The 19,747-nt window shown below is 36.4% G+C and overlaps 1 protein-coding gene across 3 annotated transcripts; it reads right to left on the minus strand.

The window, feature by feature from the left end:
- Positions 1-2,916: 2,916 nt before the first annotated feature.
- On the minus strand, positions 2,917-13,272 carry LOC104595384 (protease Do-like 9). 3 transcript variants are annotated; one of them, XM_088900919.1, is made up of 10 exons: positions 13,105-13,239; positions 12,233-12,915; positions 10,926-11,125; positions 10,646-10,826; positions 10,276-10,467; positions 8,121-8,353; positions 3,923-4,024; positions 3,720-3,770; positions 3,520-3,624; positions 2,917-3,427 (listed from the first exon to the last, which is right to left on the minus strand). In XM_088900919.1, exons 2-10 carry the CDS (start codon positions 12,828-12,830, stop codon positions 3,332-3,334), a joined length of 1,758 nt encoding a protein of 585 aa, XP_088757045.1. In that variant the 5' UTR covers positions 12,831-12,915; positions 13,105-13,239; the 3' UTR covers positions 2,917-3,331. The 3 variants fall into 3 exon arrangements, with proteins under 3 accessions (XP_088757045.1, XP_010254417.1, XP_088757046.1); XM_010256115.3 differs by having other exon boundaries at positions 3,241-3,423; positions 12,233-13,272; XM_088900920.1 differs by lacking the exons at positions 2,917-3,427; positions 3,520-3,624 and having other exon boundaries at positions 3,721-3,834; positions 12,233-13,272.
- Between the last annotated feature and the right edge of the window lie 6,475 nt (positions 13,273-19,747).

The following is a 19,747-nucleotide window of genomic DNA, read 5'->3' on the forward strand; positions in this document are numbered from 1 at the left end:
TTGGGCCCGGTCACTGCAATTTCGGGTTTTGAGTCATTTTCCAATTCCTCTCCTGACTCCTACTATGCTAATGCTAGACTGGAAAGGACGAGGGATCCACAGAATCTTGGTTTGAGTTTTTGACATGTGGCAAGTGGGGGCACTGAGAGGAAACCTCGCCGCATGGGAGATGACGAGGAGTGAATTGTCGTATCGAAGAAACATCTTTCGGTCGCTTGTCTTGTCCTACTATATAAAACTATAAAAGATTAATTGACTCAGCGTCCGTGCCTTCATTTTTGTATCTAAACCCCTAATAATAATAATAATAATAATAATAAACTTTCCACGTGGAATAAGAGTTTCTCCGTGCCTTGTGAGAGGGGACCTACTAAACCATTTTACAGCATAGTGGCATCCCATCCGAGTTTGATCCCATTAATCGCCATTCGCCACTAATAAATTAAATTAAAATACCTGAATATTATACTTTATTAATAAAATAATTTTATCATATATATTCAAAGCTTCAAACTTATTGTACAAATTCAGTAGTTAAACCGAACTTTCGATAATAAGCATATGTTATTATAAACAGACTTTATGGTGTATAGTAATATTGGTTGATTCGGATCTCAATTCAATCATACATTAATATTATAAACAGATCACCCCACAACACCCATCTTTGTATCACCTCCTTTCTTCTTTTTCTTCTCATTTGTTGTTATTTTGGTTGGATGGTTGTTTTTTGTTTTATTTAAGTAATAATATCACGTAGGGAAAGGCTTAACTATTTGGAGTGGGCTGTTTTGAAGCATTATCTGCATGACACGTTAGTATGGGTGTGGGGTAATTGAGTAAATTATAATCAATATTTTTTTAATTAAAAAAGATTAATAATAAACTAATTGGGCTAACGTGTCATGTAAGAGAAGCTTCAAAAACAGCGCAGACTGTTTGTTACACACAACCAAGCTTTTCTTATATCATGTATTCATCTTTGTATTAGGTATGTTTAGACCTATTCATGGCCAGGTAGCCCGATGGGCGGCCCAAAACGATAAAGGCTCAGTTTGGAAGGAATACAAATGTAAATATGTAGAATATAAAATCTTGTATTTTGTATTACTTTTTATGTATTTGTATTCTACATATTTGTATTGGTGGTATTGTTTTCAAATTGAGCCAAAATGACAAAAATTTTTATTTTCATTTCACAAGAGTTCAAACTCCCCCTCCCTATATTCATTTTGAACCCTAGAACCTCCAACAGTTGCAGCTCACCGGCGCCCCCTGTGAACGATGAAGCCATTGGCAGCGAGAGACAATTCCAGTGGCGGTATCAGAAATCGGAAAACTGGGATTTGCTGGGGTAATCAGAATTCCACTAGGAAAACTAGTACAATTAAGGAATGGTAATGCTGTTTTGTTTTGTCATGGCACTAATACACAAATTAAGGTGAAGTTACAGTTTTCAGAGATTGATATAGTAGAAAGAGATGGAGAAAGGATGGGTAGATGAGAAACAAAGAACAGGCTTACTAGAAGGAGAAGGGAGAAATGTTTCTGAGAAGCCATGGAACGTGATTGGTGGGTGCACTCGTCCAATGCACACAACGTGGACTCGTGTCAAACCACTCTTTCAAAAGTGAGGGTAGTTAAATAAAAAACAATTAAATAATTGTTTCTCATTTCTATAACAATAAAACTCAATTTAATCTCTTAAATTAAATAATAAAAATGGTGTTAAACAAAAATGATCAGCAATCATGAGTAAAAAAGTGACAAAGTGGCTTCCTGTTTAATTTTTTAGTTTCAAAAGTGGTTTGTTCTCATTTTTAAATACAATTCAAATCACTCTAAAAATGTTGAAAATGATTAACTCTATTTCCGATTAAAAGTCTTCAAGCTTAACCACGTGTCAAACCACTCTTTCAAAAGTGTGAATAGTTAAATAAAAAATAAATAAATAATTGTTATTCATCTCTATAGAAATAAAACATAATTAAATAATAAAAAATGGATGCTAAATAAAAATGATCAGAAATACATAACCTACACTGGATGAACAAACGAATAGAGGCGGTAGGCGGTGACACAGAGTCACCACGAAGTTGGTTCTTGGTTGAGCCTGTGGCGGAGAAACAGCGGCGACTTGTCAAGTACAGCTCATCTCATCTCATGTATGAATTGGAATTTTGGAAAAGGATCACATAATAGATAATACATTTCAATGCCATTCACCTCTCAACCCACCAGTCCACCACTAGGCAGTAGGCACACACCAAAGGGAAACGGGTAACAACCAACCATCATCAAATTCTCCCCCACCCTACACCCTACGCAATTCACAAGTCACAACCCAGAGATGATCGTCTCCAACTCCAACCACTAACCTTTTTGTATTTTGTGACTCCATTCAATTTATTATTCTACTTTGTCCTGCGCTGTCCACGTCAGTCCATATAAACTTCATCAATCATTATAGTGCTGAAGCCTGAAAGGCATGGCTGCATGTGGAGAGAGTTGAGAGCCTGTGTCGAAATGGAGTAAACCCCGTAACAACTACATAACAAGGGCCCGTTCTACGGCTTTTAAATAAAATTGAATTGATAGAAGAATGCTACTACCGAGTACCGAGTACCGAGTACCGAGTACCGACCAAAAAGTCAAGTATTCAGGAAAAATGGCGGCAATAGCGTAACCCTGGAGCCTGGACTGGACTTCATTTTAAAAACAGGAAAATACCTGGAGAAAAATACAACAGAGGCAGAGCTTCCTCCTTCCTGCCACCTGACGACCCAACCTCATATTACGGCCTTTCTCCTCTTCCCATGATTTCTCACCATCGACCATCCATGAACAATTTCATATCATTTTCTTTTCCTTCTAGCATTGAATATACATCCGAACAGTAAGCGAACACAAAATACAAAAGAAAAACCCCAACTCTTTTTTCATTTCAATCTTCTTTATATCAGAAGCATCAATGCAGCAGAATTTTAACTTCTCAAAAAGCATATATCTATCATCTATGTCATGCATCACTACCAATTTCACTTTCACACCCCTCATGCTTTACTCCGCTCCTGCATCCAACAGATGCGGAGAAAAATTCTATACCACAGCACCCTCTGTATAGATTGGTTTCTTGCTATAACAGCTACAAAGAAATACCATATGCGGCTCTTGCCTTTTGTTTGTTTTTGGGATCAATTTAACCAACAAAAAACTGCAGACCATTACACTCATTGGGGATTCTGACCAAAAAGGATAATAGGTACTTCGACTGTCAATACTCCGTAAGCAAGATGGTAATTCCATGTATTTCCACCTTGTTTCTGCCTCCTCACTTAAGATCTTCAGACATTGCTGAAGGTATGCAGTGGGTCGTCACAATATCTAGTGTTGCTGCCTTGGCAATCTTTGTCTGTAGAACCACTAGCTACAGCCAGACACGACAGATTTTAAGTAAACTGCATTCAGACATCAACAACTCTTAATTATGAAAAACATGTGTAGGGGCTAGGAAGCAACCTGTTGGTACTCCAGTTCAAACTTCAAAAACTCATCATCACAGTTTTCAACCATGCTTGCTAAGCTCTTCAGATTCTTGACAGGTTTGCCATTAAAAGCAAGAACCTAGAGAGCAGAAAAAACAGGGACTTCGGTAACTGATGGATTAAACGTAACAAGCTACACAAAATTACCTCTATTTTCTACATGTCTATTCTGACCTGAGTATTGACAATGTCCTCGTAACCAATATTGATATCAGCTACAAGCACCTGCGACATATTTGTCAAGGAAAATCATTTTATGTAATCCAGGATCAGCAAATTACTTCCACAACTACATGTCACGGACAAAAAACAATTAACAACTGCAAAAAAACAGATAAATAAATAAATCAATAAATAATACACAAAAACAGACAAACCTGAGAAACCACCACAAGCTGTTCATCTTCTGATTGTGCCATTGCATGCAAATGCTTGTCCAATAGTTTGACTGGTGCATCATATTCATAATCCTTTCCATACTGGTGATAGGAGTATTCAAAGAAAAAACAAAAAAGAGTTGGGACTTTAAATAGATTCAGGAAAAACCAATAATAGTGCAGCAACATTTGCCCATATGAAATATGAGCTAGGATACAAAATAATCTTCAGTAATTCATCATGCGTACACGTTAAAAAAATGATTGCTGTTTAACCGTTAAGAAAATGTTATGAGGCATGAAGTAACTATCAAGTACTAAAATATTTTTTGTTTTGAAAAAGGTAATGTAATTTTATTAAGAGACAGATTACAATGTGCCTTTTTCAGGAGCAACAGACCCAGATCAGGGGCCTAGGTACAGAATTACAACTCAAATAAACTACAATATCCCAGTTGCAACTCAAATATACTATCAAGTATTAAAATATCAACATGCCTGATAAGCAAAGGTGGGGGTATTGGTGTGTATCAATATGACTGATACTGCATGTTTTTTCTTTTTGCTTTTTTTTACTTTTTCATTTTATAAGATTTATGGGGATGGGATCTATCATCCCAAAGTTTTAAACCTTTTAAAATGTGCATGTATCAGTGTATCTATGCATATCTGGATGCACCGAAATGGATATGATAACGCCTGATACTGGGAGTATTATATCAATATTTTAATCCTTGGTAACTATGCAAGGATCAAAAAAGTAGAGTGAATGGCCTTCAACCAGCTGCTCTTCAGGTGGCTTAATCCCATCAAACACAGCCAGTAATAGGTTTGCCCAGCCCATTTTTGCAGCCTACAGAATAGGCACCATATTAGCCCTTTATAACCAATGACTAGATTTATACCAGAAAATTAATAAAAAATGACTAGATTTCAAGCAACCATATCAAGGACAAGTTTGAAAGTTTGTGGTGGGCCCCATGGTTGTCAAAAAGAGATCTGTCATCAAATCATGTCTATTTCTTTTCTTTATTTCTTATTTTTTGATGACAACAAAAATTTACAGGTAAAAAGATACTTGGAACAAGCCCTCAAAGTATCAAACATGTACCAGAGGGCAGCCCTGTAAATCATCTAAGAAGACAGACAGAGAAGCTGGGCATTTTAGGCCTCAAAAAAACACATTTCTAATCATTTGACCCTATGCTGTCAGTGACTGTCTATTCAACTAAGAAATCTTGACAGATGTCTAACCTGATAGCCAAATCTCCAGGGTCCTTTGAATCTTGCCCCCATTCTATCGATGGCAATCGAAGTCTCCTTCACCAATGAGCACGTCAAATCCTGGACTTATTGACATTTTTTTTGTAAGAGGACTTACTGACAGTTGGAGTCCCTCACCAATGAGTCTCAATGAATCCTTCAACCTTACAGGTCTAAAATACATAAGGATAATCATCCATCACCATTTCTAAATGCAGCCCAGTTCCTAATGGGAACAAGGTTCCCCATTGAACACTCATCAAATTAAGTATCACGGTAATAAGAGTGGAAAATATTCACTTCTTATCTATCTCAACTCCAAAATAAGCAGATCTTATCATGAAAATCCACCATCTAACCATTGCATCTAGCATTATGCCTAACACTAATCAGCTCTAGTAGTCTTCGTAGTGACTTTTATTAGGAATATCTAGCCATTTCTTTCCTCCCAAGATTCCCATAAAATAGCAACAAGTAGAGGGCCATGAGGCTGCCATAATATTTCCCAAAGCTCTAAAGGGGGCAGTCATGCCATATCCTAAGCAAGTCAAGGGTTTCCTATATGTCATATCCTAAGCAAGTCAAGGGTTTCCTATATGTCATCCTAAAAGAGCTTTAATTTTTTATTTTTTAATAATTAACCAGTAACTTTATTGATTGTGAAAAATAATGAATTATTTACAAGCTTCCAAGCAGTCCCATAAGTGGGTAGTTACCACCACCAAACCAAACACTAAAGTCCAAACCCCAACCCCTTCCCAAAATCACTCACCCCTATTTACTCTTTATTTGGATAGTGCACCCATCGAGTTTGCTGATCTGTATGTCCAAGTATATTCAATTCTCATCCCCTTAGAGCCCTTATCTCCTTAAATGTGTTCAACTAAAGCCACCAACCCCTGTCATTCTCTTTGAGCCAACCCACTATAATTCCTGAATCCCCTTAAACTAAGAGTCCTTGCCAAACACAATCCCTGAACTACTGCCATCAGTTCTGCCCTTATGGAGCTTCCTCTGACTAAGTCAGTGTTTTAAAAGAGCAAGGCACAAAAAAGGCGCAAGGGCCAATTTGCACCCGATGCACAAGGCACAAGGCGAGGTGCGTGCCTTTCTGAAGCAAGGCGCAAAATACAAAATATCAAAAAAAAGTAAAAATATTAAAAATATTAAACATATTATTAATAAGAAATATAAACTTAAATTTTTAAATTAATGGTTTAAAAACCTATAATCTAAAATTAAAATACATAAACATAACATGTAAAGCATATTTAAATGAAAATTTAAAAATAAAACCAAACATATAAAACATTTTCAAGCATGTAAAGCCCATAATCTCTTTTTTTCCTCAATTACATTACTTCAAGTAGCTAATGTGATGTAAAACATATTACATTCCTGATTCTATGAATCGCCTTTGTGCCATGCCCCTCGAGGCAATCCCAAACAAGTCCATGCTAGGGTCTTAAATTCTCAACTCTCACACAAAAAATAATGATTTTATAATTTTAATTGCCTTTTAAGAAGATATTTTATTAAGATGAATGAATAAACAACATTAGCAAACAGGGGATTCTTGACCTAACCTAATTGCTAGGTTCAAAAAAAGCAAAAAAGCATACAATTTTCAAAAGGTGCATGCTCGGGCCAAGACACAAGGTGCAAGGTGCATCAAGCGCATGCCTAGGCGCACTAAGCATGCACCTTTTGAAAGTTCTTCGCCTAGGACCTGGGCAATGCGCCTTGCCTGTATGCCTAGGGCGTGCCTTTTAAATCACATATCTAAGTGTCTATTAGGGGTGGCCACGAGCCGAGCTAGTCATGAGTTGCTCGAGCTCGAATATATATAATATTATAATTCTTAATTTTTTAAATATCAAATAAAAAATAATTTTTAGGTATAATTTTTTTATTTTTATAAACATTTAATGTTCTAGCTCGAGCCTTGTACAACATTGGCAAGCCAAGCTCGAGCCTCGTACTATTCGGCTCAGCTCGACTCGAATCCACCCCTAGTGTCTATGAATCTTTTGAGTTTTCTAATGAGGAAGAAATCACCCATTGCCAATTTTTATGTCTTCTATTGAAAAGGGTCAAACATCTTCAAGATCTTGAAAAAATGATTCTTCCTCATCAGAAAACCCCTCGAGGGTCCCACCTCGGCCTCCTCTATTACTTTTACAAAAAAGGACAAGGGACAACAAGGGCCATTACCCAATGTTGGTTCCAACTATCTAGGGCCTTGAGAGGGGTGGACTGGAAAAGACCTAACCTTTGGCCTCCTTTTTGCAAGTTAAAAATCACAGGAACGTTCAAACTAGGTGTTTTTAATCATTTTGAATAAAGGGAGACATTTCAGCATAAAAAAAAGAGGGAAGAGTAGAAAGAAGGGAGAAGAGAAAAGAATTGGAAGAACAGATCGTAGCGCTTAATAGATTCACTAACTTCTTTTATACATTAAGATATAAAGACAAGATTATATTTGCCCCTCATAAAGCGGCAGTAGTTATAATAACGAAAAAACAAATAAAAAACAGGCCAGCCCATTAAGGCAATTAAAGGAAATCCCATAACTAAATAATAAACAATGAGGGAAAAGAATAAACATCCCACAAACAGTACAAAAACAAACTTTTCTCTCTTTTCTACATTGCACAAAGTGGCCACTCAGACTTTAACCCACATTGTTACACCTGTCAGATTGAGACACTTTTACAAAAAAAAAGACAAAATTGGATAAAAAATAAGTTCTGCTAATAAAAGGCACTATATCATACTTCTGCTGATTTTAGTAGTTCAACCCCAGCAGAAAGTTTTTGGATATAAAATATAACAGCTTATAAAATGGGGAAAAGCTCATTTCATGTACTGAAGCAACCTATTATTGCAATATAGAACTCAAAATAACACAATTAAAAAAAGTCTAGAATCACACCTCAGAGCGAAGATATGGAACAGATACAGTTGTAAAGACAAATCCAGCAATTATGTAATATGATGGAGGTCTGCCCTTGATATGTGCCGGAATGAGCCGTTTGTAAGTTGCTAGCTTTATGTTGAATTCAAAAATCTCCGAATTGCGGAGTACTTTAACTACAGAATTCTCTCCGGTATATTTTTGAGAAACCAGGTAACTAAATCCAATACGCTCTCCATGCCTGAATGGAACTGAAAATCACCATGAAAGAAAGTCAGTTGTTTACTAAAAGCAATCTCATGGGTGCCATCTGTTTTTGTTTAAGTGCAACAATAAAAGGAAAACTACATTTATAAACCATAGTTCTCCAGGGGAAAAAGAAATTCATAAAATGTGTATAAAATGAAAATGGGGAGTCAATGCTCGCGAAGAGAAAACTAAGTAAACGTTAATTACATCTTTTCCTCTTCTTGGGGGAACTAAGCTTCATACTTTGCGAAAGTGAGAAAACCAGGCTATTGCAACCTAGTATGTCAATATGTCACTCAGGATGGTTCTTTTGACTTTAGAGTCTTTAGAAATGCAAAAAAGAAAAGGTGCATAAAAATGAAACGGGAGACGGGGTGAAAGGGGCAGAAGATTGAGTGCTATCCATTCCATTCTTGCTGATTATACTCGCTGAACCATAATCTAATTTTGATTTGTCACTTCCTGTCTTCAACTCTCCTTTCCTCTGAATCATCCATGCCTTCCCACTGGTTGTTCCTCTTAATCTGATACAAATTGTCCTCTTTGAAAGCTTCAACCCTCCTTTTTATGATAAATGCTTCATCTCTCCCTTCAATGCAAACAAATCTCAACAACATCCCTTGCAATGAGTCAATGTCCACAGTGGCCAATAAGCTTTCAACACAGCACATTAACTGAGTTCCTTCATATCATATGTATTTCGTATCTCCCAATAGATGGTACAGAACAACCTTGAATCCTCAAGACATGTCACCCTTCAAGAATGTTATGAAAGAAAGCCAAAGGAATTGTCCTTTTCAACTCAAAGCCAATAAATCCAACTAATAGTCCTTAAGATAGAGGGTGGATTTCACAAATTTTATGCACAAAAATTAAGAAAAGAAATTCTACACAAGCAATAAAGTTAGAACTGAATTTTTGTGCAACTATATATGGAGTGCAATTTTCAACCAATAAGACTGCAAGACTATGAAATCTGATTAAAAAACAATAAAGATCAACTAAAATCTTGTAATTCCCAGTTTCTAGATCTTGCAGCATCTGAATAACACTCCAAGCTGCAGTCAGCAAAAAACCATGGCACTTAGTACTCAAAACCAGATGCCATGAGAAAGAGAACAAGAAACAAGGACTCCATACTATGATTTTTCTTATTTTTACTATGCTTTTAAATTATTCATTCACTCCACACTACGATTTTCTTATTTTTGTTATGTTTTTAATTATTTATTTACTTTTATGATTGTTTACCACCATGTCTGCATGCCATATTTTTGAATGTTGACATGCTAGAAACCTGTGAAAACCTGAACACTTCACACCAATTCCAACTCCCAAGTACCAAGGTAACACTGCATAATGCACAAGAAAATATAGCTCAACAAAGAAGCATGACAGAACTTCAATATGTTCTTCAATATGTTCACAAGACCCTATAATTTTCAAGGCACACTTTCCAGAATCAGATTTATGCCATTCAATTGACAAAAAAGAACAACTATATACTCCCAAGTACCAAGGTAACACTGCATAATGCATAAGAAAATATAGCTCAACAAAGAAGCATGACAGAACTTCAATATGCTCACAAGACCCTATAATTTTCAAGGCACACTTTCCAGAATCAGATTTATGAAATTCAATTGACAAAAAGGAACAACTATATAACTAAGGCATATGGCTATCAAAAAAAGCTTAGTTCTAAACTTCTACTATTGACAACTAAAACATTAAATAGATAATATTATAACGACCTAAGCTGGTACACATTATGCAAGAAAGAGAAATGCGGGTGGGGTGGGGTGGGGGGAGGACCTGTAATGAAACCACAAATCAACACACAAGAAACAGTATATGGCAAAATGATAATAAACTGGAAGATAAATAATACAAATGAACCTTACACAGTCATAGGAATAGTCACCTGTTCCATCATTAGCAATATCAATTCCATCAAAGCTGAGAAGAATGTCAGATGGCTTCAGAACTTGAGATTCTGGAGCAGTGGGCTCAACTCTTCTAATACGAACACCCTTCTGATCAGATGTCATGCCCATCGCCATGCGCAAATCTGGATTTTCCATCTTTTGCCACTCAACACCAAGAGTAGGGAACCCTGGAAAGTAGAACACAATCTAATGTTTTAAGAAGAGGGAACAAAAGAATGTGTTTGTCCATTATCACCTTAAGATTGTAACAAATGAGTAGAAATAGAACAAGACAATCTTGAGGTATATAAGAATCTTTACATAAATCAGACAGATAAATAATATGGATGTTGAAAAAAAAAATACCTGTGTATTCTTTGTTCCTCTCATAGTCTATAATGAAATGCATAATGACAGGTGTAGGTATGACATAACCTATATTCTCCACATCTTCATGCTTAAGGGACTGAAATGCAATTCCTACACAATTCCCTTTATCATTAAAAGCAGGACCACCAGAATTTCCCGAGTTAATAGCTGCATCTATCTGCAAAAGTCAGAGATGAGATGCATCAGGACATCTAGCCAAGTACCAATAGGCGGAATTAGGTTTTAACAATGAAAAGGAAGAAGGTCAACTCATAACCTGTAAACCCAGAAGCTCAGTGGACCCATGGACATATGACAGGATTTCCATGCGTGACACCACGCCACTTGTCACAGAAATTGTGTCTCCGCCAATTGGGTAGCCCACAACAGTTACAGCATCTTGGAGTGCAGGCAAGGAACCAAATTCTACCGGTGAAACTCCCTCCCAGAACTCATCATCATTAACAGTTAGCATCGCTGCAGCATTGCAGAACAATAAAGTAATGAAGGAGATCTTCATGGAAAAGCAAACACTTAATTAAAACACTTTATTCAAAAGAAGTAAAATCGGTTACTCAAAAAGTTCTACAGAACATTTCTTATTTTTTGATAGCTGTAACAAGCTTAAGGAAGTTCATCATAAAAAAAATCAAATCAAATCAAATCAAAAGGCATTCCTCTTTGCATCAGTAATGCCAACTGGACAATTAGTAATTATATGATAATAATATTGTTCTTAGAGTGTAGGAAATAGTGGAAAGCATGGGAGTTGAAATTGCACATTGGGTAAAAACAATAGAAGCCTTTCAAGTGTTTTTGGTGGATGACTTGATAAGAGCTTGGACATTTAGTAATTATATGATATGAAAAATACTGTTCTTAAGAGTATGGGAAATAGTAGAAAGTATAATGAAGGAGTGGAAGCCTCCAGTTAACAATAGCGTGAAGCTGAAATTTGTTGGGAACTCTCTAGGTAATTGAGGCCCGGCAGGAATTGAGGATGTCCTCAGGAATGCAGATGGTAAGGCCGTGACAATGTATTCAGGCCCAATTGGTGTTGGTGTTTCTTTCAAAGATGAAATACGAGCACTGCTACAAGGTCTAAGGATATCTAAGCAGCGAGGGTTACAACAGGTGGAGGGGGAGGGGGAGTGTCAAAGTTAGTCATTTCCTGGACAAAAAGTAAGAATTCAATTGATATGGGCATATGGGCGAGCTCTAAGGGAAATTGATTATTTAAATAAGCAATTGGAAGCTACCTTTAAATGGATTAAGAAGACTACAAATGGGATGGCAGATTATTTGGCTAAGCAAGGGGATCATAGGCAACAAACGTTTTGGGCTGAATTGTAATTGGCATAAATCTGTAACTAAAAGAGTAGTTAGGAATTACCTTCCTAAATCTGAAACGAACTCGTAACGATTTCTTATTTAATAAAATTTCTCTGTCATTGATCAAAAAAACCACTGTTCCCAGAATATTTTCATTTTTATTCGACTTCAATCCAGAAATAATGTTTACGAAGTTGTAAAAAACCTAAGTAGGGAAAACATGTAAAACCGTGAATGAGCGATAATGATTACCGATATCACACTCAGTCCCGATAGCAAGCACTGTCGCCAAATACTTGGTATCAGAACCACGTTTCTTAAGCTTCACCTGGGTATGATGCTCTACAGAGTGTGCATTTGTCAATACCCTCCGTCCACCAATTATGAACCCACTACTACTCGAACTATACTGTCTCTTCCGCTGCCACGGCAATGAGAAATTGGGCTCCGTGTGAACACAAAACACCTTAACAACCGCATCCATGGAAGGCACAACCTTCACTACATTTTCCCACCTTGGAGGTGGCTCAACAACCGAACTATGCCTCGCAATATCGCCGGCGACGGATACAGCAAGCACGCACTCTCCATTGTTTTCGACTACCCGAGAAATGTTTCGCACCGGAGAAGCGACGGCACTGGTATCGGCATGCTTTGCAACCTTGCAAGGTCGACCACGCCCCGTAGAGGCAACGGGGGAATCGTCCTCAGCAATTTCAACATTGCCGACGGAGAAAACGTCGTCAATGGCAGCCGAGGAAGTGGTCTCGGTATTGTTCATTTGGAAATCCATAGTATCGGCCACTGGGTTCTTGGGTTTTCGACCCCGTCTCCTCTTCTGGTCTCCCATCTGATATTAGGGCTTTTTTTTTGGTTCTTCTGCAACAGAGAACTCTCAGGGTCTCTCTTCTCTTTTTCCCTTTCGACGTTTTTTTCTATAACAGAAAAAGTGAAACTCAAATGAAGAAAGCCAGAGAGGACGTTTTGTAGAGAGAGAGATTGGGGGAGATGTATTGAGATGCGTTAGATTATTGAAAAATGAAGGCGGCAAATAGAAGAAATTAAATAAGAAATGATCATAAAACCAACTCTAAATGGGAACTGATGTCTGATCAACATACTACAATTTAAAAGCGAGTCGAGTTCATTTATTAAAAAGATCGCTCGAACATACGAAGCTTACAATTTTCTCTCGATTCTTTTCTGTGGTTTTGACGAGACAATAGAAAGGAGGGAGAGAATAGACAGAGCAAGGGGGAGGGGGGAGGGGGAGGGGTCACGACGCCCCGCCCTCATGGCGGGACAGATCGAATATACATGTCTGTTTGATGTCTCGTGCGTTGGTGCAAAAGGCAGGGGATCCACTCGATTTGCCACGTGGAAAAATCGTATAGCCTAAGATCGATCAGGACCTCCGCCACTCGGTGAGGATTCAAAGTCGGGGGACTCACTTGATTTGCCACGTGTCCATTTAATCCAGCGGCAACGCCGCGAATGGTGCACTTTTTCGTCACATCATCCGTACTCAGTTGTCAAGTTCTGAATTCGCATCTGCGCCTCACTGAGCGCGACCCACATACATCCATACCGTGCAATGGGAGCATTTACTGACAAATATGAGAGATGTGGATGTGGGGCGCGCTGTGAGGCGCATATGTGAATTCCAAGTTATCATGGTGAATCTTGAATTTGATGGAACAACGACTGAGGAGGACGGACAACCAGAATAGAATGCGCCCCAAAAACGTTCCACTCCCACAGCACATTTCAATCTTGAATTGGGAACACCTTCTTGAGACGAGATGTGTCATTTTGGAGTTTCAACTGGTTCAATCATTACGACAAAATGTATCATCGACATTAAAAAGAAGAAAGCTTGATAATCTCCATTCTCTCCCAAAACAAATAAATTGAGATGTGTATGGGGGGTGTTTTTGGGGCGCATTCTGTGGGGGTAGATGTGAATCCCTCAATAGGTGAACGTAGACGTGTTTTTGTGGTATCAGTTTTTCTATTTTTCCAAACTGAAATCAAACTGCTATTACGGCTCGGTTCTTCGGTTTTTTAGTTTTTTATACTTATAATATATATTATATAAATATATGTATAATATTATATTATAAATAATAAATGATATATAATATTTTAAAAATATATAATATATTTATAAATAGATTATTATAAATATAATATAAGTATATATTTATATATAATGAATATATATTTATTATAATATATAGAAAATATGTGACATATATTAAAAATATATATAAAATATACATATAAATATATATACCGACTGCTTTGGTTAATCGCTGGTTTTTTTGTAGGTTAACCGAAAGCTGAACTGATCCTTCGGTTTTTCAAAAATTACAAATTTGGTTAATCGCATTTTGCGGTTTGATTTTCTCGGTTCAGTTCGGTTTGGTTAACCGTGTTTAACCTAAAAACGCTCTCAATAGTCTATACCGTAGAAAAACATTTTTTGAAGGCTTCAAGCATATTTCATTCATTCAAGAAATTGATACATAGAATTGCCAACAAAGCCAATCAAAAAATCCATATTCAATTTTTCATGAAGAACAAAATATAGAAATGGATAAAGGTGAACTAAAAGAATTTCTATGACCAAACAAATGTGAATTAAAAGCACCAACAGAAGTAGACAAGCACATCTCCAATACACCACAAATGGTGAGTGAAACTAACAAAAAAGGTTTCCAAAAGAGATTGTAACTGACAGGTGAGATCTCAAATCCGCAAAAGACAACAAAGCCCCACACATTACGACCGCTACCAAAGACTATAAATGCCTTCGCCAGAGAACTGCAAACAGAACTGGCCACGAACTGGATCCGCCGGAGAATCGTGAACTGACTCAATCATGAATGGCAACATCCACTGGGGGCGATTACTCAATAAAAGATCTAAGAGAAATAACCCCATGTCAAAATGCCTGTAGAAAGAAAAGAAAGCACAAAAAAGAGGCAAAATAGAACAGAGAGAAGAGAGAACAAATAAAAACATAGAAAAAGAAAAAGAACAATGAGAAAACAAACGAATGGTGATAAAGAACAGTGAAAGGCGAAAAAATAACAAAGGAATGATAAAAATGAAAAAGGCGACAGAATAACAGTGAGAATGAACAGAGGCAAAAACGAACAATCTCTATTATTGAGAACATTTTTGGAAATATCACATTACCATATACATATACTGTAGAAAAACTTTGACGTTGGGGGCCAACAGTTTCTATTATTGAGAACATTTTTGCAAAACATAAACATATACCATAAAAATGCTCTCAAAACTTCTTACGGCCAACAGCCAAATTATGCTAACCACATGTTTCATAACATCATAAAATTCGATAATCTTCCATCCACAGTTGTCAAATTACACTACCATGGCAATTGGGTTAATAGAAGCCGCTGATAATTAGATCTAGAAGGGAGAACCAAGGTCTACGATAGTATTCCTTTGGGGGCAAGATCAGAAGATCTATCTTTTGAAAAACTATAATTGTTGGGGGCCAATAGCCTATGATGTTGAGAAAATTTCTGGAATTTTCATGTTACCATGAGAATGGGTAAATTAGTAATTACATCTTAATTTATTTTGACTAAAAACCAAAGCATGGGTGTGAATAGGTGAACTACCCAGAACGTGCCCAGCCTAGAAACTGTCTCAATAGCCTATGTTATTGAATTCCATTGCAGACCTATAAACATTTAAAATGTCAAAAACCCCTACTCTGTACATTAATGCCGGCGTGAATTGATATCAATTCCAAGCTGGCACTTACCTCAACTGTACTTTGGGTCTAAAATTTCTGGCCCTAGATTGAACCATCATTATCTCTTTATTTTATTTGTATTGTTAAATTGTTTGACAATTATACAAATATATACAAAATACATAATTTTGCACTCTACATATTTGTATTTGTACTCCTTCCAAACTAAGCCTTAAGGGTGAATTGTTGAATTCTCTCCTGCAGTATTTAGTTGTTGTTGAAACTTCTTATGAAGTTAAATTAATGTTTTCGAACTGCCATTTACTCAAATGGTTGGACCGTTTTGTCTTGGGAATTGTCCATGCAACCGATTTTGTTTTACCCCAAATCAAGTCCCTAGTCAAAACCATTGAATCATCTGCTCGAACAGACCATCCGTTCGAACCGAACAATTGAACTGCTGATTTGAAAACCGGTGGCCAAAACGGATTCGATTCCAGGTTGGTTTTAAAAACATTGAATTAAACTGAAATCACTTCTCCTGAACTTTCTATCATAGTTTCAAGTAGACCCCTTTTGGTAGAATTTTTTTAAAAGGCATAAAATGTCCAAAATACCCATGCAATTACTTTTGACAAAGAATGTTCATTTTCCAATTTTTCTCTTCATATGAATCACTACCTCAACCCTTCCACTCTCTTTTATTGATTTATTTTTCAAAGTTGCCTTTCATATCAATCACTCAAAGGTAAAGCTGCAACTTGTTTTCTATTGTTCATAAAGTTTATATTGCTTTTTTAATAGAAACTAGTCTCAATAGTAAATGTATGGGTATTTTAGACATTTTCTCGCCTGTTCTTTTTGAATACTCTATCACATGAGGTCTACTTGCAACTATATTAAAAAGTTCAGGGGAGGTGATTACAATTACTAAACATTAGGGGGGATTTCAACAATGGTCACAAACTTGAAGGGAGGTTTTGCTGAAATGATATCCAAAAACATTTAACCAATCAACTGGAATCATAAATGTGATAACAAATGAGGTGTTATTTATCAAAATTCATGGGTGGGTTTTGATTGATCAAAACTCTTTCCATACCTTATCCTCTCTGCATCATAAATTTTCCTTTAAGATATCTCTAAAATTTGAAATCCTATTTAAATTACCCTTACACTTTTCAAAATATGGCATATACTACTTTTACCAATATTCTGTTAACTGTCCGTCACATTCCATTTACATGTGATATTACATGACATTTTTAATTTGTTTGAAAACCCAATTTTGCCCTTACCACAGATTTTACCCATACCAGAGGTTTATCCCTAAAATTTCCCAAGAGACCCATTTCAAAAGTCACAATGAAATGGTTCCATGCAAATATCAGATAAATAGGATGATGAATTTGTTGCAGGAAAATGAGATTTCTTGGTCTGAACTCTGAAATTTCTCCATAAAGTAACCGCCCGGTATAAAAAACGAAAACAACTTCTATCTACAAAAGCATATGAACCTACTGGTATCTCATTGGGCAATGAGGTGGATTCCTCTAAAACCACCATCTTCTTGTCTTTTCTCCTAAAGCTTAAACCCACCACCTCAAAATTGAGAGTTCATGGTTTTGGCTTGGGAGGAGCTTCCGTTGGGTGGTAAGTGATATTTTGAAATTTTGAAGAGACAAAATAGTATTTTGCCTAATTTAATATGGCACGTAATGGATTTTCAGATGTTAATGGGTATTTAAGTAGGGTTTCAAACTTTAGGGTACTCTAATTAACTGTCAATTAGTTGAGGGATACTTTTAAGTAACTAACCCCCTAGAAATTAATAGGGATTTGGGAGGATATATTTGGGCTTCACTTGCACATTCCGCCCAATGGGTCTAGCCCAACCTAATCCAAGACCCACAATCCAGGTCCAATCCAAGTTTAGCCCCGCCCCACGGCCCCAGTCCCAATAGCTACTACCATAGCACTAACTACTGCAGTTATTTTGCCATTGTTACGGCTATCCAAAATTATATATCATCGATCATCCAAGCTTTGTCTCAATTATATGGGGTCAGTTACATAAATTCTTTATCATTTCATTTTATTTAGTGTTATATTCATTATTAAATTCTAACCTCTTACTATTTCTATCATACATAATGAAAATTTTTTACCATTTCATTTTATTTAGTGTTATATTCATTATTAAATTCTAACCTCTTTACTATTTTCTATTTATCTATTTTATATCAAACCAGACGTTGCCTAAAGAATCTAGCCAAGTGAGCCCTTTCCGATCTCTAAAAATATGAAAACTAAGTTTAATTTGTTGAATCTGTAGCATAAACGGAAATTCTCCAAGTTTTTTCTAGAAATCCAGCACACAGACCTCGCTATTTTTTCGCCTGAAACTGTAACGTTGCTCTCATGTTGCTTGGTCTTTACTTGTGCCTTTGGACCATCTCACAGTCTCCAATCATTTCACTTTCCTCACCATTGCTTGCTTTATAGCTACCTTTTGCTCAAGTCCTACAACATAAAGTGAGGAGCCAACCTAGCCTTTATGAAAACTCTTTCCCTTAAAAGCATGAGCATCATTTCATTTAGTTTATAACAAGCTGCAGCAGCTAATACAATGCTTGGTGGGTGTACAATTAACTATGTTTTCTCCTCTTCCCCAAGCAAGTTGAACTAAACGAAGTGGTCGACACAGTGACTCACAACATTCAGGTTGACTAATGGCTCCCAATTATTTACTAGCTATCAACTCAGTTTGGGTCGATCCATCCTTAACCGGTTCTAACTTGACCATCCATGCATAGTTTTTAGCCGATCCCATATAATTAAAATTAGCAGTTGGTTGGCAAGGTCTCTTATTGGTTATAGTCGAGACTTGGGATCAAATTTTCCTGCACCTAGGTTTTTGGGGATTATGGATTTATCATGTTATTGTCATTTCCAAATAAAAATGGTTAAGACCATCATCATCATTCTTATATATGAACAAGGACTGTATTTCTGCATGTAAGAGCAGAGCCCTTAATCCTAACCAGTTTACACTTGGATCAACACAAACACAACTCCTCCTCCTACTTTGCTCATCTATCCTTATGGGTCGTCTTAATTATCTAAAAGTAGGTTGGTTAGAGGGTGATCATAGAATAAAGATTACAGATTAGTCTCATCGGTCTATAGGGAATTATTCTCCCATTATTAATCTCAAGTCTCGACCCCGAATTAATGCATGTTTTAATTGCCCAAAGACATTGGATACTCTGGGGCAATGAAACTATTGAGCGTTGAGGTCTACTACTGCCATATCCCTGTTAGAGTGTTAGTGCCTCCAATCCATACAGTAATTCGATATATATATATATATATATATATATATATATATATATATATATATATATATAGCTTATTACTCATCACACGGAAATGCATGGGCCTTTTGTGCTACAACAAAGGTCTTGTTTGCCGCACCTTAGAATTCAATAAAGTACTTTGGATTCTATGCATACTTTTTTTTTAATATTATTTAATACCAGTTAAGTTTCATTAGGCGCCACACGAGCGAAAAGGTGGAAAGTGGAAACATTTTGTCCATTGCAAAACATTTTCTTCTGGAGTTCCTTTTGGTCCTTTTAGTCTAATTTATTTATACTATTTTGTGACTATATACCCTTTACATAACCCAAAGTATGAGTGTTGCTTGAAATGGTATGGAAATACTTAAAAATCATTAAATCAAATAAAAAAAAATAGATTAAAGGATAAAACGCCTGTATGACTCTGACATGAACAAATGGCAATAATACCAAATACAAACAAAGTATATTAAAAACCAAAAATTAGATGCAAGTTATGAATTTCACCAAACAATTCAAATGTGTTTCTACCAACATAAAAAACAAGAAAATAAAGAAAAGAAGAATAAAAAAATCAATTTTAAATGAATAACTTGATAGGCTGAGGATACCATAATTAATTGGTTATATGATCATCCATAGAAGTATCCATTACTGTGTTTGGTTTGA

Source organism: Nelumbo nucifera, chromosome 3 (assembly GCF_055504915.1).
Source record: "Nelumbo nucifera cultivar China Antique chromosome 3, China Antique-T2T, whole genome shotgun sequence".
NCBI classification, from domain to species: domain Eukaryota; kingdom Viridiplantae; phylum Streptophyta; class Magnoliopsida; order Proteales; family Nelumbonaceae; genus Nelumbo; species Nelumbo nucifera.

Coding starts and splice junctions, on each gene's coding strand:
- LOC104595384 (XM_088900919.1), bottom strand. CDS start 12,830: ATGGGAGACCAGAAGAGGAGACGGGGTCGAAAACCCAAGAACCCAGTG. Junction 10,468..10,645: donor GAGGAACAAAGAATACACAG/GTATTTTTTTTT, acceptor TCTACTTTCCAG/GGTTCCCTACTCTTGGTGTT. Junction 3,625..3,719: donor AGGACATTGTCAATACTCAG/GTCAGAATAGAC, acceptor TCTGCTCTCTAG/GTTCTTGCTTTTAATGGCAA.